This window comes from Haemorhous mexicanus, chromosome 2 (assembly GCF_027477595.1).
Source record: "Haemorhous mexicanus isolate bHaeMex1 chromosome 2, bHaeMex1.pri, whole genome shotgun sequence".
Lineage (NCBI taxonomy): Eukaryota > Metazoa > Chordata > Aves > Passeriformes > Fringillidae > Haemorhous > Haemorhous mexicanus.
Genome location: NC_082342.1, coordinates 113,284,465 through 113,301,146, shown reverse-complemented (window position 1 = coordinate 113,301,146; position 16,682 = coordinate 113,284,465). Strand labels below are relative to the sequence as shown.

Genomic DNA, 16,682 nt, shown 5'->3' with positions numbered 1-16,682 from the left:
GATGCAAGTTTTTGGTAAAACTGAGACACTACACAAACCTCAACATTCTGGAATATGCAATATGCAGGCCTAGGTGCTCAGCTACTGAGAAATTTAACACCTAACACTGAAGCATTAATCATACATATTGATCAAAGCTTATATATATGGAACTGCAATTGTGAGTAGCTCTGGATTAGCTCTGATGAACACAGGCTGGTTGTTCCTGGGACTTTCATGGCAGAAACAAAGACTGGAGTATCATCTCTATTCCCTGAAATCCATTCTTTATCTCTGTTTGTAGACAATTTTCCATGGATGAAGACCATTACAGGTCAAAAGATTACCTCCTTTTTTTTCATAGACAAGATGAGATAATTTGTCTCTATTTGAAAAGGCATGAATTAGCTCAGGAATGACAGTTTATTTTATCTTTCAGATGACTGTTAATATTTCTTTTTTCTAGACTGAATGTTTGGTCATCTGGTTCTTTCAATTATTAGGAGGCTGAATAACATTATTTTAGTTCTACTACTTTTACACAGCCTCTAAGCTTGTATTATGAAATATCCTACTTTTTACCATAATCAAGCAGTCTTGTGATTTATCTGGGTGCAAGATAAACATGGTTCTTAAATAGGCTCAGGCTCATCTTGCTTAGGATTAGGCATTCTTTAAAGTAGCTTAGTCTTTTGAAAGATCAGATTCTGAGAATACAGGACTGTAAATTCTCCTTTGGAGATGGAATTTTCAATTCATAAGACTGATCCTGTAACATTGTCAGTGGCCAAATGAGGCAATGCATGCCATCACACCACATCAGCACTTAAAAGGGGTGCACCAAGATTTTTTACAGATGGTATAGGAACAGAATTTTGCCAAGCATTAAACAGCATCATAAAGATACTTATAAATGTTTATAATGATACTTGCAAATTCCATCCTGACCTAGATCATGCTCGTGTTTTCTTATGAGTATTCCTGCTGACAGTATTGGTCCTGAAAGTAGGGGTTCTGTACCTCTGGCTGCCAGGAATAACAGATTTATTATTAGCTTATTTAATTTTTAAAATACACTGCTTTTATTCTTCCCAAAGGCACTCTGAGCCAGTACTTGGAGCAAATTAGAATTGTCCTCTGATGCAGTGAAAGCTGCAAGTGAAAGTTGAAATGCACATTAAAAAATTTAAAGGCATAATCTAATTTACAACTTTGATTTACATCTTTCAGAGTAACATATCCAGTGAGGACTGGAGGTTTGAAGCAGTTTTGGAAGGACAGGGTTTTCATGGCCCTCCTGTAATCTGTGTGCCCGTAGGTGGAACAGTTCCCTATCCGCTCACGTTCAAGCCCATTGCTGAGAGTGTAATAATGGTAAGAGAGAATCCAGTTTCAACATTTGAAAAGGATGCTTTCACCAAAAAAATTATCACCAGCATCCAAATTATGAAAGCCTTTAGACAGTTACTAATATTAAAGCAACTGCTTGAGAAAAAGAAAGGGTAAGATTTACTACTATCTGAAGTAAAAACACAAATGAACTAACTTTGTAAATCTTAAAATTAGGTATGATAGATTTCCCCACTGCATATTTTCATGTCTTCTTTATTTAATTTTCTATTATATTCTTCAATTCCATTCATTTCTGTGAAATCCTTCAATCCTACAGTTATTCTGTAAAATTCTGATCTTTTATCACAAAAATATATCTTGTTATCCTGGATGGAAATACTTATAATAAATTGTATTTCATTACCTAAATTATTAGGTGGTATTTCTCATTCCATGCCTACATCACAAATTAATTTATGTGATGAGTACTTTATTAATAAGTTAAGCCACCATTTCACAGCTGCTTTTGCCATCAGAGTAATCACTTTTCCAAATGCTAAAATGACAAGCAGAGCAAAGCCTATAACACCTTTAGCAAGAAGCTGTTTTTGTGGCTTTGTCTTTGTCCCAGCTGAGAGATTTTGACTGCAAGTTGCTATTGAAATATGTGAACTGCCAAAGATGAAAAAAAAAAAAGTTCTTTGAAGTATAAGTAACCCTTCTGCATGTGTTACCAACCAAATATAATGCAGTTTAGGCATCCAGTATTGTAAAATTATTAAAAGCCAAAAGCCCTGAATCCTTTGAGGACAAATGATTATGGAAGACATTTTAGCTGAATAACAAAATCATCCAGGTTGGAAAAGACCTCTGAGATTATCTAGTCCAGCTGTCAACCCAACACCACCATAGTTACCCCTAAACCATGTCCCAAGTGCCACATCCAGATGTCTCCTGAGATGGTGACTCCACAACTTGGGAACTTATTCCAATGCCTAACCACTCTTTCAGTAAAAACCTTTTTCTAATGTCTAATCTGAACCTTTCCTGGCACAAATTGAGGCCATTTCCTTTCAACCTTTCCCTTGAGACAGAGAAGAGACCCACCCCCACCTCACTACAAGCTCCTTTCAGGTGTTTGTAGAGAGCAATGCACTTCCCTTGGGTCTCCTTTTCTCCAGGCTCAACCCTGTGCTCATAGGACAGGTAAAAATATTCTGTGTGCAAAGTTAAATATTATAGGAGACAAGGAGGCATGAGATCATATGTTCTTGGAGATGTTTGTTTTTCAGGGAGAAGCCAAAAAGTGGAAACCCTAGAAATATGAAAACTTTATGTTGTTGAATTTCATGGTTTAGAAAAATTTAAAATAAAAGGTTTTGTTTCTCTGGTTTACTTCTCTGTTTAGCAATGGGTTCATTAAAGAACTAGGAAAGTCAATAGGAGGCCTTTCTTGTAAGCATTCTGAGTCATCTAGATTTGAGATAAATAAACTAAAGGAGTTGCTTTGGTAGCCAAAGGGGACTTGTAGAGTAATGAAACAACTTCTTTTTTCTCCTTTCTTTGTCATAGGGAAAGCTTACTCTGAAAAATATTACAGCTGGAACTCAGAACATCTTTAGTCTTAAGGGAATAGGGAAGAAACCTCTGCCTCAGGATTGCATTGTGATAGAGTGCCAAGTGGGAAAGGTGGCTCATAAAATCTTATGGGTGCACAATTATACCAAGAAGATGCTAAAATACAAGGTAATTTTTTTGCAAGAGTGTGACAAATATTTTTCTGACAAGGACTGATACATTATGTATTACAGTAGCAACAATTGCTGTAATTGCAGATAGACTAATAAAATTCATGTGTCCATGAGAAAATTTTCTATAGTTCATAGTATATGGATATGTTTATAGTCAGGAAATCTGTGAGATAATGCATGATTTTACTGTGTGCTTGATGGGAAATAAGATTTCTTTGTGTTTCAGTCTGGTTTTTGAGGAGACAACACTTCTACAATTGTTCTCTGTTCATTTGCTAATCTTTCCTTCTCCAATTTCAAATCTATGGCCAAGTCCATCAGTTTTGAAATCAAAGAAGGGGCCTGAGAATTACTGGGTTCCTAAAACCTTCATAAAATATTGAATATTACATGAAAAAGACAAAAATTATTATCCTCCTAAGGGAAGGATTGCAGCGTGACCTCACTACACATGAATTTCTCATGGCCCAGTGGCCTGGCCCAGTTACTGTCTATTGCCCAGCTGTTGTTCCAGCAATGTTGGAGGATGTTGGGAATGCTTTTTGTGTTTGCTGATAAAAGAAAAATTTCAAAGGTAATCACTGGAGTTGTTGAAAGGCAACAGGTCACTGAAGAGGTTAATAAAAATTCTTAAGAAATACAGTTCTATCTATTTCCTTGCTCAATAACATATTTTTACTATTAAATGTAATAATTATTTTTCATACTTTCCATTAACTATATTTTATAACTCTGTTTACACAAACACATTTTCCTATTTAAAACCACTGTTGTAGTACTGATTTTTCTACTATTTATCTTGTCTGTATGTTTAATTTGGAAGTGATAAAACTCTTTCTGTGGCATTCCTCACCTTCTGCACCTATGTATTGGATCCCATGTCCTATGCCAGCAGAGGCAGAAGGCAGATTAGGGCAACAAAGATGAATTTCTGCTTTTCCTCTCAGCTTCAGAGAAATCCTGAGCAGGAACATCTTGGATCTTGCTCATGAAAATCCATATTTGTGTCTCTATCATGGCATTTAAATCTAGAGTAGATAGCATCCAGATATTATGGCCATACAGTGTTTGCCAGGAAGGCTCCATCTATTGAAGCAATGCAAGGGAGTGCCAGCTAACAATTGTCAGTATCTGTAAATATATATATATGTTTAGTTTTTCTTCTGTGGAAGGGTTGAAAATAGGACAATATACATGCTAGAAGATAAAATCTGGCTAGCTTTGTGGTGTGGACTTGCAAAATGAGTGATTTTGTTGTCTGCCTTGGTGCCAATAGGTCCAAATGCTGCTTTATTCAAATTGAAAGGTAATGATTTGAATGTAAGATATAATGAGAGATCATGTATATACCAGCAGCAGTGTTCTATTAAGTAATGATAATTCATGCCAATGTGAAAATCCTTCCTTGGATGTCTTCTTGCTAGTCTCCAGTTTTCCAAGTTTCTACTTTCACAGGTCTATCTACATTTAGTAAACTTCATATATCACAGAAAGGTTCAGGTTCACATTCCTATTTTTTGACTTATTATCATCCCCAAAACAAAGTAAGAAATTAATTTTTTGGGCATCACCAGCTTTGAAATTTTTATTTTCAACAGTTTAGTTTTTCAGATGTGAATGCATTTGCATTTCTGATATATTTGTACTTTTATCTCTGGAGGAAGTGAATCTTTTTGGCAACAGAACTATTTTTTCTGCTTTCCTATTTTGTGTGAACTCAATTTTTTTTTTGTGCCAATGTAAGTGAAAGGTACAGAAATAACGAAGTTCAAAATGAATACATTAAAATTATTCATTGTATGTGTTTTTCAGAAATATTGCATTAAATGAATTTATGATAGTTGTAACTGTTCCAGGGTGAGCTCTGTCTGACTGAACTTTGATCTCCTTGAGGGTGTTCTCTGGGCCCTGAAATTTGGTTTTGTGGTGTGGAGGGGTTTTGTTATTTTTTCATCTCTGTGAAATACTGCTTGACAATCCAACTGTGTGTGCTCTTTTAGCTCTGGGACCTTTGGGAGAGAAATAGTAGGGTCAGCTATTTCATGCATGTGTGCATAAAATAAATTACTCAGTGTGAATAATGCATTTTCTCTATACGAGGTTCTTAGCCAGGAGCAGTTGCAGAACAGTTGTTGGAGCAAGGTGGGCTGGAATTGCTGGAAAAGGCATGGTTGCAAAGCCTGCTGGAGTCTGGAAGCTGTCCCCTCCACAAAGCAAACAATATTAATCACTTCCAGCACTCTCCAGCAGATGTCATGTAGTGTCTTGTGCTATTGGAGTGAGCAAAGATCATTTGCTTGCTTTTATTTCCAAAACAGTCTGCCTGTAAATTAGGATTTAATCACTAAATCCAGAACATGATCACAGGTATCTGTAGTTATTAGAGGAATTCAGAAAACCTCCTCTAAGAGGGAATTGTGACCCACAGCCTTGTTGGAAATGCCAAATAGACTTTATTTACTCAGATGTATATAGCACAAAGGGCAACGGGAAAATGAAGTTATTCTGATTTTGTTGCTGTTGTTGATTCCATGCTGCCTGGTTACTGTAATATCTGGGTAGTCTGTGGTGAAGCAGAGCACTGGTTTTATCTTTGTGTTTCCCCTGGGAGCAGTTGCTGGCAGCCCAATAACTCCTCCTCCTGTTTAATCCAGCATTTTTGACAGTTTTCTGTATTGTGCTGTAGCTTAGTTGGTGATTAGGTAGAGGAAATGTTGTCAGTCTTGGCAGACAGAGCAAAGATAATACAAGAAGTAATCGTTTTGGATGTTTTTGTTTTGATGGAATCTTTTGTAATTTTGTTGGCTAATGAATATCTTCATTATTGGATTGATTGGTTGATGTGCCCCATACACTGTATTGCTGGAGTATATCCACCATATGAAGCAATTTCTCAGAGATTAACTGGGATGCACATGATATTAAAAAAAACCCACAAGAATTTCATTTACTGAAGTAATAAAGCTCAAGCTATATCAAGAATGGTATGAGATGTGCCAGTAGCTGACAAACATAATAATTTACAGGCATGTCCATAAACAATTTACTACACGATGAATGCTTAACAACAAGTAATTTAGCTGAGCCAATACTTTGTTAATTTTGCCTTGGAGGTGTAAATTTAGCTCCACTTTTTCATTTTAATAACTGAATATATTAAACTACAAACTTAACAAAACCCCTCATTTCATTAAAAAATACAATTACATTATATATATGCTACTCTGTTTCTCATATTTGCTGTATTTTTCTAATAGCCTAAGCCAAAATTAGGCTACTACTGCAAAAGTGACTATTTAAAATGAAATCTAAGTCTAGAAGGAAGAAGAAGGAAATAGTCCTTGCCTTTACTGCAGAAAGACAGCCCTCTTCCAGCTGAATAATTTTTTTTTCTTTTTCAATCATATACAGAGGGTTTATGTCTGGAGCAGCAATAATTTTTATATATGTGGTTTGATTGTCTGTGCAACTATTAGAGTGGACCTAGAGCTGGGGAGGGAAGAAGTGCCTTTGCAATTCAGGGGAGGTCATGTGCATGGCTCCATCAGTCTACATTTAAAACTTCTAAGCAAAACACTTTCAATGCTCACAAAGCTTTCCATGATTAAAAAGACAATTTCCATAAATTCCCTTGAAAAATTTGAATGGTTTTATGAATTCCTTTCCACTGATTGATGTGTAGTTCCTTAGGGAACTGCTGCCACTGTGCTCTTCGTGGTTGGTTCGAGGGGATCTTACAAAAAATTGTCTTCCTTGTGATTAACTTACTCCTGCATATGAAAAAAAAAAATCACAACAGAATTCATAAAGAATTTGTGCATATATAACATCAGCCAGAGAGCACATCCTTCTCTGATGATGAATTAATAGAAGGTAAGTGACTGCAGTGTAAATGGATTTTCGTGTCTGTAAAATTACATTCAATTCCTATGACAAGAGGAGGAGGTGTAAAGGATTTTTATGAAAATCCAATCTCTTTGTCTTGTGACAAAACTTTGAATGCAATTTTCTTTTTTATTTATATAAATCTTTGTCAACTGGATATAAATAATTGTCTGATGTGTTGATGGCTCTTTCTAATGATACCTCTGATAGAAACTTTAGCTATAAAGGTGCCTAATTCTTTCAAGGCATGGTTTTGCAATAAAAATATAAAACTGTGCAACTGTTTTTCTCATTGCAGTTCAAAATAGATTCCAGTAAAGTAAATTCTCCAGAGGAATCTCAAGACCCAGTTAAATTACCTTTCAGGCATTAGGTTATACAAACTATTAGTATTTTATAAAATTGTAGAATAAATACATAATGAAAAAGAAAAAAAGAAATCCCTTGTTTTTCAGCTTTTTTACGTCTATTCTCTATGTATCCATTTTGGGTTTTTACAATGTCACCAAGACAATGTCATGAAGGCTAGGTATTTTTAAAAAAATGCCTCCCAGTAATAAAATTGTGTACCATAAACCTTTAAAGAGGGGCTTCCCTGTTCAGCCTAACTCTTGTTTGGTAATGTAGCTGAGATTTTCTGAGAATAAATTCAGTGCAAGTGCAGTAACCTGGTTGTTCAAGGTCAAGCTTATATTCTTTAGCAACAAGTGGATCTGTGTATTCCATAATGCTTCAATTTTTATCTGTCCTTTCAATTTCAATTCCTTTGGCTTCCTCTGCATCTACCAGAATTTCTGTAACAGGGGTTCTTTTCACTAAAGAAAAGGCAATCTTCTTAGCAATAATGAATGGTTCAAAGGCCTACAGAATTTCAGAATACCTGTAGTTGTTGCCAGGTGTTTTTTGATAACTTGTGAAATTTCTAGATCAATTAAGGGCATAGCAAGTTCTTAGGTCAAATTTGTTTCTTGAAATGTGTTAGTGGTCTTGACAGGTGGCCTGGGTTAGGAACAAATCTGGATTGTGTAGCATTTTTCATTACGTAGAACTCCAGATTGTTGCTCAACAGGCAGGAATTATTTGGGGAATATCCTCAGAGCAATGCAAAGATGTTTTACTTCAGTGTGGTAACTTGCTGGTGGCAAAATAAGAGTGATTGCAAGAATTAAATGGGTTCCTAGTGACTCAGGAATTTGGGAAGTTTGCACTGAAAGGTGGATGAGGGAAAGTAATGGGGGCTTGTTTTGGAAAACTGCCATTCTTGAGAGTTTTGTGAAGAGTCTGGTTGTCACATTGATCAGAGACTCCTACAGATCAGGTTCTGGCCTAGAGTCAAAGAGCATTAACTTTTTGCTAAGTAGAGCCTCTCAGTGTTGTTAAACAGACCTGAGAAACAATTTTCAAATGGAAACCTTGAATGTATTACTGTCTAACTTTGTTATACTAAGACACAATGAAGTTTAAGTATATTTGACTATGTTCTACATCCATTTATCACTTTGCCTTTAAGTTTTTGGAGTCATGCTTATTTGGTTATTCATCTGGAAAAAGTTACTGTAATTTTGAAATTTGGTTTTCCATTTCTGTTCATGTTAAATAGCCATATTACAGTTCTGCAGAATGAGTTTTCAAACCAGTGGCTGATAAATTAGTTTTAAATTGCAGCATTTTATACATGTACTCCATTTATACTTTCTGGCTGTGTGTAAATAATGACTTGATATATAAGAAAATGGAGAATACTAGAATTTAAAAATCTAGTAAAAATACTAGATTTAAAAATACCAAATCCTTGGGTATGGATTGATTTGAGCAAATGCTGTGCACCGTCACAATGAAAATTTAAATAATAATTTACATTTTGGTTCCATTGAGTTATTCTGCAATTCTAGTTTCCTGAGTGATAGTGATGTAAGATATTTTAAGAAACTAATTTTTATTTATTATTTATGCAGTTATTTATGCCTGATAAATTTTTTGTGTTCCTCAGTGTTTATCTGCAGATCTGCCTGTTTCCCTCAGAATAAATACAGTGTGTAAGTACAGATCTCTGCAGCCCCACCCTTGGTGTGGGTTCTGGTCAATCTGCCTGTAATTGTTCATTGTCCTCTGATTGCATATCCGGGCAGAAGCTGACAAACTGCCTCTCCCACTAACTGGGAGAAGTAATTCCATATCTTGACTAATTTTGAATAGCTTGTAAGTCAATATTATTTTTGTTGTTGATAAAAGCACCCCAATTTATGCCCTATTTTCTTCCTTCAAAATGTATTTGCCTAACAGTAGTGATCCATAGAAGATTCTGTTAGGCATATTGAGGTACCTTTGAGAACACAGTGTTGTAGATTATTATATGATATAAGGTTATTCAGTGCTACATCTGCGACTAAAATTGTGTCCTGTTCTTACATATAATCCTCATAGAAATGCATTTTAATAAGAAATAGCTCTCTCTCTGATACTCAGAATAAAGTTTACCTAAGGCTTACTGTGTATAAATTCTTTTGTTGCGTCAAAGCTTTCCTCTAGACTTACAAAATCTTTGCAACTACTTATTGTTATATAAATCTGCAATTTCTGGACTTTGCTCTATGTGTACTTTAAAATTCTCCAACTTTTTCCCTTTCTGAGTATTCCTGGATGTATTGTTATTTTGTAATAGACCTGCAGTTAGCAGAGACATGTTATACAACATTATGCCATATTAGAATCCCAAATGTCTGTGAACAAATGAGAATGAGTCTCAGTATGAATTCTGATATTAGGAGAAATTGCCTGTGTGCATGGGCAAGCGTGGGCATGAACTTTTAGTATCCATTTGTCATTTGAGGTTGATCATTTTAATTAGTCTCAGTAACAGGGCTGATAAATCACGTGGCCATTGGAGCAAGACAAAATTGTATTTAAGGACCACATGAGAGGTACCTGGTGAGTGATGTCTGTCACAACCATAAACCTTCTCAGGAGGTTGGAAGTAGGAGACTGTATTGTCATTACCACTGCTTGGAAGTTGGCTGAGAGACAAATAGGGTTGGTAAAGGAATGAGGGTGATTCCTCAATAAGATGGTGACTATTTGTGTTATAGTTCTGGAGTAGTGTGCAGCTTGAGGAATATGAGTTTAATGATGGCAGTTGGAAAGGTGACTGCAGACTGAGGTCAGCATCAGTTGTGTACAAGTTTTAGTGAGCATCTGGTCCCAAAAGATTTAATCTGATGCAGGACAGGGAAGGGAGAATTCCTTCATGTCTCTTGGTACAGGATCTGGATTCAAGCACTGAAGCAGTGACCGTGTGTGTACTGACATCATTTCATTGCTTCTACTCAATCTTTTCCTGTTTGGTTACACAGGTGCTTCCTTAGGATTAAAACTTCATTTTAAAATAATTTAGCTTCTGTTAGTTCACTACTCTGAAAAAGTGAGCAAAATTTCTCATAAATGACTGGAAATCAAACTTCTGTTCCATATTTACTCATCAGCAGTCCAGAGGCATTTCATTTTTGTTATAGTCAGCCATGCCAGTAGTGTTCCTTTTACTTTGAAATCTTTTGGTAGAAACTTGTCTGATAAGTCCAGTCTTTGATAGAACTGTATTACCCTACCCTTCTGCTTTTTATCCAATTAAAATTAATCACATTTATCCTGCTTCTGTTTCTGTCTCCATGTTACTTTTTCTTTAAATAGAAATCTTATTTAAACTAATCTTATTTCTATCCCTAGTAATTTGCTATCATTTTTATTATCCTAGTTGTATTTTTAGGTACTTATCCTTCACTCTTTACATTCATTGTAAACCGAAATGGAAAAGTCCATAAATGTAGGAGTGTGACTAATTTATTGTTTATATGTTAATAAATGAATCTTCCCCATCTTCAGTGTGTAACAGCCCCACCTTTCCTATGCTTTGCTCTTTGTTAACGACTTAAGGATTTTTTTCCCAGTTATTTTTCTCCAAGTGCCAATTCAGCAAGTCTTTTCATTTGTCTCTTTTTTAGCCTTTTTTTCCCCTCTTGCCAAGTAGTCTCTTCTTATTCTTTCTGGTTGCTGGACTTTTAATATGCAGTTTGAAATGTAGATTTATTGGGGAAGAGGAAGACTGTTGCCTTTCAGGTTTTTTTAATCTGTTACTTGGAATAGAAATTCTGGATTTAGAAGAACCAGCACCTGAAAAAGGAATTACAGTAACATAAATACCAGTGAAAGGTAACGTGTTTTAGGCAATGATTGTATCAGAAGAAAAGATGATTTAGGAATATGCTTATTTTCTACAGAAAATAATAAGAAAATATGTTTACTTAAAAAATGAATGTGCATCTAATGCTGTTAGTGTTGCAAAAGAAATCTTTGTAGAACTCAGGTATCCACTTGGATGGTTGACAGGCCAGCTCTGCCCAGAGACGCCTCGGACCTAAATGCCTTTTTCCCTGATACCTTTTCCTGGCTAACCTAATACCAGAGGCCAGACAGAATTAAGAGAATAAAAGCAGATATGTTTAATGAAGGGCCTTCAGGTGCATTTAGGGCAGATGAAGCCTCCCCAAGGGGCTACACCCAAAATGGACCATGGTATTGAGTTCTTCAGACAGATACAAGTGTGGTCCATTTACATATCAGGGGTTAACCCTCCAATTACAGCTTCAGGTAATCGTCATACTCCCCCAGTTTGTCCCCCACAATTCACTTTTCTTTATACTTTTCAGGGCCTGAGGCAGTAGGATGTCCTTAAATTTCAGGCCTAGAAGGATTGTTTTGTGTGACCAAAACGTGAAGACAGTTAACTAAGACTCTATATAGAGTTTAGAGTCATATACTAATGCAGTGCAGAATTTCAAAAATACAAAAGCTAAAATCCTAAGGCATCACCATGAGCAGCTACTCTGAGAATTCCTCTGTAGTAACTCTGTACAAGAGAGAAAGAAATGAGATGCAATTAAAAAATACTCACCCTATATTGTCCCAATGGGCTTTACAGTTTGCAAAATCTAAAGTTCTGCATGTTAAAATTCTATTGCCTCCATTGCCTTGAGAGTTACCATGCATGCCCTGTGTATGTGTCATTTACAAAATGTGACATATCAAAAAGCACAGTTGAATATCACTTGAGGTCTAGCAAATGATGTTAAAATGACACTTCAGATTTTGCTTTGCTCTGTCTATTTAGATTGATCAGTACTGCTTAATCTCTTTGTTATATTTCTAACAAAAATGTATGCAAAATATTAAGGGCCTAACTGTGCAAATCTCTGCATATGTGAGCAGTTCCAGGGTCTGAGCAATATACTTTTGATCATGTTGAGCAATGACTTCAAAATTTGTGCTTGCTATGATCTGTATATACCTGCATTTCTCTTATAGTGTGTATTCTTTTGTTTGTATAAAATTTAGGACTTGCTGATACCACATTTTCTATTCTACTCTCCAAAGCAGGTAGAATGGATATTGTCTCTATGGTGCTCTTGACACAGTTAGTTGTTTTTGATGAGTTTTCCTCTATGTGATTTGTCTTCCCCAGGTGTATTCCAATCTCTCAATGCTGAGTGGTGCCCCTGATGTGGCTGTCAACCCAGAGGACACTGCTGCTTACACTTTGAGTATATCCCCCTGCAGACGAGGAATCTTTCAAGGTACTATTTAGATCTCAAATATATAAAATATCCCTATAAATTAGCAGGCTAAATCTCCTTACACCTAATGCTTGCATTTTTTCTGCATAACCTTTCTTCTGGAAGTAAGGTTGTCATTACTGGTGATTTAGGTTTTTAAGCTGGCTCATATTTTTATTTTTAAAGGTATCTTACTGCTAAATGTGTGGTCAGGTTCTTAAAAAAAGCCAGCATATGAACAACTTTATGCATTTAATTGGTCTCATGAAAATTGACTAAATAGGAAGTAATGATTTTTGAATTATCACCAGGTTTGTAGATCTAAGTTTAATTTTCCACAACCTGTTTAATCCCTTCAGATATGTTAGCACTACTAGAACCAAAGATGTAAAGGCAGAGACCAGAATTTGATTTTTTCCCTTAATTAATGTGCAGTCTGTTGACCACAAGGCAAGAGTACAAAAATAGAATTCTGGGAACTTGGTTCTTTCTTTGACATATGTGGAGGTTGGGGGGATCTAAAATAAATTGTTCATAATTTGCATCCGTCCATGTTTAAAATTGTATTTTATGATACAATAGTAAAACTCTGGATATTTTTAACCAATGTTAAAAAATGCATCCCATCATTAATATTTTTCCTGATTTTCTTTTTTAATAACAATTCAGATTTCATAATTTTCATATGTTTGGTAATGGTTCTAAAATTCCATGGTGCTCATTACTTAGCTCATAATGTGAAAAGCATGGTTTTGAGAATGAAACTGTGCAGTCAGTGTTTGCCTTCCCTGCAGGGTAACTACTGTAGTAACTCTCAGCAGAGAAAAGTACAAAGGAGTCTGGGAAAGAATTATGGAAACAGAGGAGATCATCCTAAAGGAACTGAGTAGCACTCAGGAACTGAACTTCCCAATAATGGATAAATCTTTCAATAGAGAATGCTTAGTGTCTGTAGTTTAAAATTTGTGTGTTCCTAACTCCAAGCACATGATTCTGCTACATTCTTGGTCAATTGAGATTAATGACAGCTGTTTTCTTAGCATTATAAAGCTATTAAATCTTGTCCCTGAGGGTGTCAAACTACTTTGCTCCTTTGGCCATTTTGTTTTTAGTACCTGATATGCAAAATGTAACTAATAATGCCATCTCAATTCACAAGTGACTTGTGCAAAGAAATTAATACCTGTAACAAGGTTTGGCCTCGAGCCATAGGAAGATTTCAGTGCCCTGATCTGAACCCCTGGAACACAAATCATGCTATATGAATAGGAATCAACATTCAATGAAATTGTAACCATCAAAAATGTGCACCAGGAAATATTGAGGATGTACTATATTTTAACATGGCTTTTTTTTAAGCATTAAAGATTTAGGAAGAGTCTCTTCTTCTGCCTTAGAAAATCCCCAGTTCTTTTATATATCATGAAAGTTTCAGTAGAAGAGGCTCCAAGGGATCTATCAGAGAGGAAATTAATACCAGGTGATAAAAGCCATGCCTTCAAAGGGACGTAAATGGCATGTTCAGATCTACATCTCCAATGTTCTCTCCTTCCCTTGACTTCTATCACAATGGTTTTCATTATGTTTTGAAGTATTATATGTTCACTGAGTGAAAAAAGAGAGAACAGTCAGTTTCTCTAACCCAACAAAAAGTTACTGGTTCAAATGCTGGGAAGCCACATCTGCCCTTCTTCTCAGAAAAGTTCATTTATTTTACACTTTAAAATAACTTGATAGAAGGGTAAAGTTATCCTTTGAAAAGGACAGGGCCCAGTTATCTGCAATCCACCCCCTGGCTCAGGGCTTGCATTAATCACTACCTCAGGAAATCATGTTCATTCTTTCCCTGGAACAGAGACAGGTTTGGCTCTCTCACAGAAATCCATGCACACTCTCTAATCATTCAGCTGCTGTAGCAGGGAGAGGGGTGGAGGGAAGAGAGGCCACTATCACAGGTGTGGAAAGCAGCAGCTGATTTTGCTGTCTGATGTTAGGTTTGATGTAAACCTGACTGCCAAGTGTCCTGTCTAAGGTAACGTGTTAGGGAGTGCTTTCTTTGTGGCTTCAAGGAGAATGGAAGTCTGTCTGCATCACACTGTGCAAGGCTGGCAAGTCATATTTGTTCTCCAGAGCAGAATTTCCAGGCCCTGAGAAACTTCAATGTCAAAGATACTATAAATATATATATATTTATATATATAGTATGAATGCATTTTTGGCTTTCAGGATATTTCAACAGCCAGCCTGATCTTGAGAGTCACAGATTAGATGTAGGTGATTCAAGTGGGAATTAGGCAATACTCAGGAATCTTAATCCTTTCCAGGTTCTATAATATTTTCATAAGGATAATATACAAGACACACAAGAAAAGAAGGAAAGTATAATTTAACCACTTCCCCTTGCGCCCCCCCCCCCCCCCCAACAAAAAAAGAAGTATTCTTTATTCAGTCTGGTGAATTTGTTTAGAAGGAAGAAAATAATCCATAGGGTGAACTGCTGGAATGAGAAAATAAAAAGCAGTGCTCCAAAGCTGTCTGCAGAGGGAGTCAATTTTATCCTGCAAGGAAAAAAGAACAATTATTTTGATACCTAGCTGAGGACTCTGTCCTAGTGCTGGTGAATAATTTCAAGTCTAGAACTTCCTAACTTGTGAGTATAAAACTTTATGTTCTAATACTGTTTTTTTTCATATTAAAATAAATTCTAATGAAAGGACTTTTACCATAGAAGTTGTGCTGGGCAAATGGTTTGCATTTTTTATTTACTTTCCAAGTCCTTTTATTTCCAAAATTATATAGCTGCAAAATTATGCTGCTTTTGCTTTCTGTCTTGCTGTTTTATGGTTGCTAAGCTAAAAATGGGCCCAGTTATTTTCTAAAGCCCATCTGGAAGCATTCCAATAGAATGCTAATATTACATGCTTCAGCTAGTTTTTAGGTGTATGACAGCTTTAACACTGAAATAATAGCAAATAAACACCTCAAACAAGATTCTGTCACTACATAAAATTCTTCAGCTGTCTGTTTTCTGAGTAATTGAGCAATTTTCTTTAGGTTCTCTATTTTCTTTAGTAGATTAAACATCTTCTACAGATTGCTTTATATTTTATCAAATTTTTATTTCTGCTTTCCACAGAATAGACCAGAATTTTTCAAGAATACAGCAAAACTCATAATACTTGAATATGTCCTGTGCAAAAAACCCACAAACCTTTTATAGTCAGTGCCCTTTTATTCATACAATCCCCTAGCATTTGGAAAGGAGCTTTCTAACTTTATGTCTCACCTTTCCCTAATTCCATTCCATTCCTTTCCTTTCCTTTCCTTTCCTTTCCTTTCCTTTCCTTTCCTTTCCTTTCCTTTCCTTTCCTTTCCTTTCCTTTCCTTTCCTTTCCTTTCCTTTCCTTTCCTTTCCTTTCCTTTCCTTTCCTTTCCTTTCCTTTCCTTTCCTTTCCTTTCCTTTCCTTTCCTTTCCTTTCCTTTCCTTTCCTTTCCTTTTCCTTTTCCTTTTCCTTTTCCTTTTCCTTTTCCTTTTCCTTTTCCTTTTCCTTTTCCTTTTCCTTTTCCTTTTCCTTTTCCTTTTCCTTTTCCTTTTCCTTTTCCTTTTCCTTTTCCTTTTCCTTTTCCTTTTCCTTTTCCTTTTCCTTTTCCTTTTCCTTTTCCTTTTCCTTTTCCTTTTCCTTTTCCTTTTCCTTTTCCTTTTCCTTTTCCTTTCTCCTTTCTCCTTTCTTTCTCCTTTCTCCTTTCTCCTTTCTCCTTTCTCCTTTCTCCTTTCTCCTTTTCCTTCTCCTTTCTCCTTTCTCCTTTCCTTTCCCTTTCTCCTTTCCTTCCTTCTTTTCCTTCCTTCTTTTCCTTCCTTCCTTGTGCAGTAGGAGCTGCAGGCTCCTTCATTGTCACATTAAGAGGCAGTGAGCATTATAAACAAAAAAAAAAAATCACCTCTTTATTAAATGCTACAAAGCCAAGTATGATTGATAGTTGATAGCAGGATTTGCCACCTGCTCATTTCTCCTTGGTATGAGTATTAAAGTTGACTCTCATTTTTTGTTGTAGGGAGCAATTAATTTAATCCTAGTATACCAAAAAGTAGTAGGATTTACAGAAACTCCTTAGGATTTATATGTGTCATCAC

General features: G+C 35.9%; 1 protein-coding gene across 1 annotated transcript in view; it reads left to right on the top strand.

The window, feature by feature from the left end:
• The window catches only part of CFAP47 (cilia and flagella associated protein 47), a 259,804-nt gene that overhangs the window by 116,775 nt on the left and 126,347 nt on the right, over positions 1–16,682 (top strand). Inside the window, exons 47-49 of the mRNA XM_059840326.1 lie at positions 1,210–1,353; positions 2,884–3,057; positions 12,460–12,571. Coding sequence (XP_059696309.1) covers positions 1,210–1,353; positions 2,884–3,057; positions 12,460–12,571 — 430 coding nt within the window. The remainder of the gene's footprint in view (positions 1–1,209; positions 1,354–2,883; positions 3,058–12,459; positions 12,572–16,682) is intronic.